General features: G+C 44.1%; 1 protein-coding gene across 2 annotated transcripts; it reads right to left on the bottom strand.

Annotated features, from left to right (window-relative positions):
• Nucleotides 1–746: 746 nt before the first annotated feature.
• On the bottom strand, nucleotides 747–5,326 carry LOC130154487 (double-headed protease inhibitor, submandibular gland-like). 2 transcript variants are annotated; one of them, XM_056350608.1, is made up of 8 exons: nucleotides 4,945–5,326; nucleotides 4,463–4,485; nucleotides 3,772–3,896; nucleotides 3,490–3,535; nucleotides 2,452–2,579; nucleotides 2,266–2,311; nucleotides 1,419–1,534; nucleotides 747–941 (listed from the first exon to the last, which is right to left on the bottom strand). In XM_056350608.1, exons 1-8 carry the CDS (start codon nucleotides 5,000–5,002, stop codon nucleotides 896–898), a joined length of 588 nt encoding a protein of 195 aa, XP_056206583.1. In that variant the 5' UTR covers nucleotides 5,003–5,326; the 3' UTR covers nucleotides 747–895. The 2 variants fall into 2 exon arrangements, with proteins under 2 accessions (XP_056206583.1, XP_056206582.1); XM_056350607.1 differs by having other exon boundaries at nucleotides 1,419–1,537; nucleotides 4,945–5,323.
• Between the last annotated feature and the right edge of the window lie 805 nt (nucleotides 5,327–6,131).

Below are 6,131 nucleotides of genomic sequence, written 5' to 3'. Positions count from 1 at the left end.
AAGAAGAAAGCCTCTTGGAAATCCCAGCACAACTTCTGGCCCGTCTTTCCTAGGGTTAGAAAATCCAAGACATTTTCCTGAAGGGCTACCCTGTCCTACCTCTGCCTCAAATACCCCAAGTGCAACTTTTCAGATCTCCAATAAGCTGAAAGCCTGAGCCCAATCTAATTTCTCCTTGGGTTCTTCATTAGGCTCATTACAGCCTTGCCCAGCTGGCTGCAATTTTCTGCTGATCAGCACAGTCTCAATGGACACACCCTTCAAGGAAGCAGCAGTTCCTAATTTTCTTCCCTATGAGATAGCCTCCTCCCTGTGCCATAAGCCTCCTTTCTACAACGCACTGCCAGACCTGCCCCTTGCCCAGGTGTGACCAGGTAGAGCTGATGACAGCCACCTTTCCCCTTCACATTCCCCCAGCGCCACCCCCCACCCACCCCCCATGCCAGGGCTCCTAAAAGGACCAGTTCCACCAAGGCTCAGTGCTGTTACAAAGACAAATCCATTTACGCACTGTAAGACATTGAAATTAGGAAAGTGGTGGTATTTTTATAGCAGCTTGGTTTCTCTTCTGATGGTTTGGTATGGAGTGACGTACTCTCGTGAGGGCTTGGGCTGGTGTGTGATGGGCGTTACACCTTGCTCTTTATTGTGGTTTGTTTCACAACTTCTCCTGCCTGCCAGATAAGTACCTAAAAGCCTGAGGACCATTACCTCTGCCCTGAAAAAGAAGCAAACAAACAAACAAACACACACCAGTCCGTGGCAAATAGATTGGCCACATTTAATTTATTGATCGATCAAAGCAGACACCGATGTGCGACAGTTGAGGGAGCAGGGAAGAGCGTGTTTGATTGCAGGAAGGGAAAAATCAGGGAGAAGGGCACAACCCCAGCGCTCAGCATTCACCACGGTGTCTGAGGAACAGATGTCCCCGTCGCTGCCTGAAAAGAAAAGAGGGAGACCAAAATTAAAGACATGGATCTCAATTTTATAGTCTAACTTCACCCAAATAAGCCAATGCTCTCATGCTTTCCAAGTTATAAAGTACTTCATTTAATGTTTCACCTCTTTCCTGATTCCCCAGGTTACACATTTTCTCATGTTAAAGAGATTTGGGACAAACCCCATAATTTTGGACACCTCCTACCGTCACAATTTAAATCACTGACAGGGAGGGAGTCAGCAATGCTATGAGCCTGCAAATGGGGATCTGGATTTAATTGCAAGGGATGGAGAGGACTCACTCGGGCTTAAGATCTGCAGCGCCTGGGGGGTGACAGCGGAATGAGAGTTGGGAGAGACACGTGGAGCAGGGATGGATTTACCGAGGGGCTAACGGGAGCCCCAGGGCTTCCACACCAGCTGTGTGTGTGCCTCAGCTCCTCTGCTTTCAGCTGTGTGGTGAGCTCCATACTTACAAAACTGCGTTGCAGAAGTAGCACTTGTTTCCATAAGTGTTGCCATCGGAGCCACAGAAGGGGTCATACTCTTCAGTGCAAATGGGGTTGACGCCCTTCTGTTCGCTGCACTCAATCTGCTAATTATGGAGCAACAACAGATTTTAAAACTTTTGTTTCCCATATTTTTCTACATGAGTGTTTTATGTTTATTTAATGGTTATGATGTGGCATATCATAAGCCATGGATATATAAGCATAAAACAGCTTTTCAGGTGCAAGGCTCTTGTTCTAGCAACTCTGCAAACCCAGAGGCAGAGAATGTGCTTGCCTGGAGCAGCCTGAAATGGGGAGAAGGTGGGGGCAAAAAGTCTAATAAATACTATTATAAATAGTGAGATGGCCGTGCAGATATTTCCAGGCTGGCCCTCCCACTGGCTGCTCCGGGTCAGCAGACCGGCAGAGGCAAGCATACAAAAAGTGGATGGTCACAGGCCACGCTGCAGAAAGTTCATCCACCCAAGGAATCACTGCTACTATTTGTGCTGGTAGTATATGACCCTCCTGCTCTCCCTCGGAAGGGATGAGGCAGCGTCTCTTGCTCAGCCAGTTTGCCAGTAAATGAAGGTCTCGGCACCCGCTGACGGCTGTGTTCCCAGGTCAGAGAGGGGACTGCACATCTGAGTCATGGATTTGGTTCAATACCTTTTGACCCTGGCAGACTGTAACTATTTCCCTCAAATCCTATTGCCAGGCCAAAATGCACCAGGACAGTGCAGGCATTTCTACTATTTAGTTATGATTCCGTGAATTTGTGTTGTACAATGTATTGTAGCAGCAGTTAGGGGTGCACATCTCTGGGCTTTACCTGGACGCATTCTCCATCACTCTGCATGTCAATGTCCAGTCCATTCCTTTGGGAAGAAAGTGAGTGGAGACCAAATGAGCACTGTGCAGCCACTTCACGAGTCAAACTACCTCATTACATTCCAAACACCGACACGAGCATCTACTGATCCAGATGTCCCTCCCAAGACCCAGCCCCTTCACTTACGCCACAGCGTGGCAGAAGGCACACTTGTTTGTGTAGGTGACACCGTTGGTGGCGCAGATGGGTCTGTACTCCAGGGTGCAGGGGACTGGATAACCACTCCTTGATTTCAGGTAGCCAGTACAGTCGAGCTGAAACAGTCACAGAACCACATTTCAGTCTCTGCTCCCCTTTGCATCAGTCCTGTGTAACGGAGCACGGTGCGAGAGGCATCTCCCCCTCTCCCCAGAGCTGCGAGGCGGGGGATGCTTCCAGCCCCAGTGTGCTGGAGTTGAAGGAGTACAAACAGCTGAAATCCTGCACGTGATCCTGAATGTCTCTTTTTTTCCTGTCCTGAAGTGGGTTTCACCCCTACTGTCTTAAGGATTTTCACAGTGAGTGCCACCATGAAGGATCTTTGCCTAAAGTGCCTTATGCGGCAGCAGCTTTTGCTGCAAAATGGCAGTGTCACTTGAAAATGGAGTTTATGCTCACCTCGGTATTTCTGCAGTTACTCTGAGTGTACTGAAATGGAAGTCGTCATTATTATGTTAAATTACACAGCCAGAGTGTTTCTTTACTTTCTCTCTCTAAACTAAAAATAGAGATACTTTTCCGCTTCATGGTAGCTCCATATATCAGTAAACAAACTTTATGATAAATGTTCCGATAGAATTGTTTTTTCTGTTACAAAATTATGATTTAGTCAATATCCAAACTTCCTCTGGGAATTTCTTCACTTCAACAAGCCTCTAAGTCTAAAGAAAAGTGTTTTGATAATGCTGAAGCATTATTGGAATCAAAAGTTTCCATTCTTAAGTCTGGTGCTATACGGAAGGTAACATTTTAAAACTCACTGATTTTAACCATACAAACAAAATTTAGAAGACAGTATTGCAACTCTGAAATTCTTTATTTTCATTCCATTTCTGACAGTTTGCAATTGTGTGGTTTTAGTACAGAATTAATTAATTAAAATTCAGGTTTCTGCCTAGCCCTCTGCCATCACATCACCCACCACCGCACAGCACGGCCAGGGAAAGAACTGGTTTCAGACCCTACCTTAACGCATTTTCCATCGTGCTTCTTGTCGAGGCCTTGTCTAACCCTGGAGGGGGAGAGAGGGAAGGAGAGGAAGGATTAATCTGTTCACACCGTATAGTCATCTCGCTCATTAAGCCCCAGTAATTAATCAGATTCAGGAGCTTTGACACAGAAGATTGCGGGCATTAGGGAAGCCAGAAACTTATGAAAAATCTAGTCCACCCCATGATTAGTCACAACCCCGAAGGCTTTGGTCTCCTGCTCGAGCTGGCATCGGTAGCGGGGAGGCTTCGTACTCACAAGATTTCTCTGCAGAGGGAGCACTGGTTGGGGTAGGTCACACCGTCGGTCCCGCAGACGGGGTCGTAGTTGCGGGGACAGGCAAGCTGCCCGTTCACAGCCAGCCGGTACATGCCGCAGGAGGCCTGTTATTATAGAGGGCTTGTAACGTCTCCAGGTGGAGAGAAGGGTGTGCTTGCGTTACCCGTGCTTTCACAGCCCTGGGAGACTACTGCTGGTCATCTTATCCCTCTCTTGCTCCTCCGTGGTGAAGGGAGGGAGCAAAAAATATACTGTGTTTCTTACAGCATACAAAAGCACCTTTTTGCTATCAAGATTTGCAGAATTTTTGGCAAGAATTGCAGGCAAAAATGATCGTTCCTTGGGGAATCAAGACAGGGAAGATATTTAAGCAGTTATTCAATAGTTGTATAGATTTTCTGCTGGTGCTCTGTGCTGACTCTCACGCTACATTATTAATCACTGTCTTTTTAATCATCAGCATGGTAAGTTATCTTTCTCTGACAAAGTTATTTTCTTATTTTAGGGCAAAGAAGTGGTGTAACATTTAGGGTACCTTTTCCTTCTTCCTTTCTCGCTCACGCTCCTTTTTTCTCCTCCCTCAAGCCTTCCCTCGGATACAATGTGAGTATGAATTATTCATCTAGACTTAGAAATCAAGACTAAATGACAAAGAAGATGTACTACTCACCCGTTGTCGAGCAATAACAATATCTACAAAAAAACCCAGAGATAATAAAATATAAAAGTTGTACAATGTCCTTGAATAAAATTTGAATTCCAAAATAAATTTGGAATCATCAATTTCCCAATAGAGTAACCAAATACACTTTCTCTTTACTGAGAAATTATTTTTCCCCATATGTTTTATCTACTCCAAGTAAACAAGAAGTTATATACTAAGATTTAAAAAAATCAATTATTTGTGAAACCAGAAATTTTGACTCATTGAGGAAGAAGTAGGACATAAACTTTTCTCCTTTTGCAGCACAATTATCCCCACTAAGGCTCATAAGCTTAAATCAGACAAACGCATCCTACTGATCTATAGCATGCATCTGCACAAGGATAAAGTTCATTAAAAGAGAGCCCACATATTACTAAATCATCAAGTCTCGAAAAGGTTCGGGAGGACTAGAGGTACTAGCGCAGACTGTAACAAAAACAACTTACCAGAAAGGCAGCTGAGGAGCACAAGCCCCAGAAGGGCAATGCTTCTTGTTTTCTTCATAGCAGAGATGGTTGTGTCGTCTGTTACTTGCAGATCTGTCACTCTGGAGTTCAGAAGATGGTTCTCAGCATTTTCTCTCTGCACTATATATATACATCTCCCTGACCTTGTGAAGTAATCTCAGAAAGTAATTATTTGCTCTGTAAACTAGGAAAACTGTATTGATTATTGAGTTGAGCTGTAAAGAATACTTGTTTGTTAGAGAGATGCCTAGAAGAATTAAACAAAAATGTGAGCTACACCCAGCTTGTTAACAAAGGCGCCCTGCTGTACAATGAGTGATTTGTACTTTCCAAACAAGAGCACTGCCTCAAAAGTAGATGTTGTGAAATTATGTATGGAAGTTGGTAAAACAAAAAAAAAAAGCCCATTTGTTGAAAGCATTTGAACATGTGCACACCACGTTACATACGCTAGACAGTATTTGGGCTTCAGATTTTTATGGTACAGCAGGGGAGGGGAGGGGAGGGGGGGCAGCAGCAGTGTAGGACACGCTAAGATTTTACAGATATAAAATCTGGGGTTTGGCAGGCATCAGTATGCTTTAAAGATGCAGAGGGCTCAACGAATCTCTCCACACTCTCTCCTGTAGTTTTCTGGTACACTGGATTTCTCACTAACAGGAAGGAAACAGTCATCATCACAACGTGAAAACATTACCTAAAACTTCAGAAGTTTGTAAGAGATTTCTGTGTAGGAGCAAGAGTTATTCATCTGTTGGCAAAGGGTATGAGTGATTAAGAAATTATGAGAATAAGTAATCTTAAATCTGGACTGGGATAATGTTTCTTCTTATTGGCAAGTGAGTGGTATTCTGTGCAGGTGAAATGGGCTTCTTAGTACCAAAGACATTCAAGAAAAAATTTGCAGTAGCTGCAAACAGAAGGTGAATCCTCAGGCTTCCCCCTTCCCCCTCTATTATATGGCATTAAATTTAGAGTGTCAGCTGAAAGTCGTGTTTTAGGGAAGATAAGTGAAGAATATTGTGCTAGGCTCTGTTAAGTGACTCAACTCCACCACAAGTGTATAGAAAAGCAAACACAGAATATTGCATCAAATATTCTGTATTTTTTATTTAAGGTAGTCATGGAAGGAACTGAGGGACAGAATATGTTTGTGCTTTAGAAGA

The sequence above is a fragment of the Falco biarmicus genome, chromosome 8 (genome assembly GCF_023638135.1).
Source record: "Falco biarmicus isolate bFalBia1 chromosome 8, bFalBia1.pri, whole genome shotgun sequence".
NCBI lineage: Eukaryota > Metazoa > Chordata > Aves > Falconiformes > Falconidae > Falco > Falco biarmicus.
This window is presented reverse-complemented; position numbering and strand designations above follow the sequence as displayed.

Excerpts from the sequence above, each read along its gene's own strand:
- LOC130154487 (XM_056350607.1), bottom strand. The coding sequence starts at position 5,002 with ATGAAGAAAACAAGAAGCATTGCCCTTCTGGGGCTTGTGCTCCTCAGC. Across the intron at positions 4,486-4,944 it reads GCTCCTCAGCTGCCTTTCTG|ATATTGTTATTGCTCGACAA; the intron begins GTAAGTTGTTTT and ends GTTTTTTTGTAG. Across the intron at positions 942-1,418 it reads TACTTCTGCAACGCAGTTTT|GCAGCGACGGGGACATCTGT; the intron begins GTAAGTATGGAG and ends TTTTCTTTTCAG.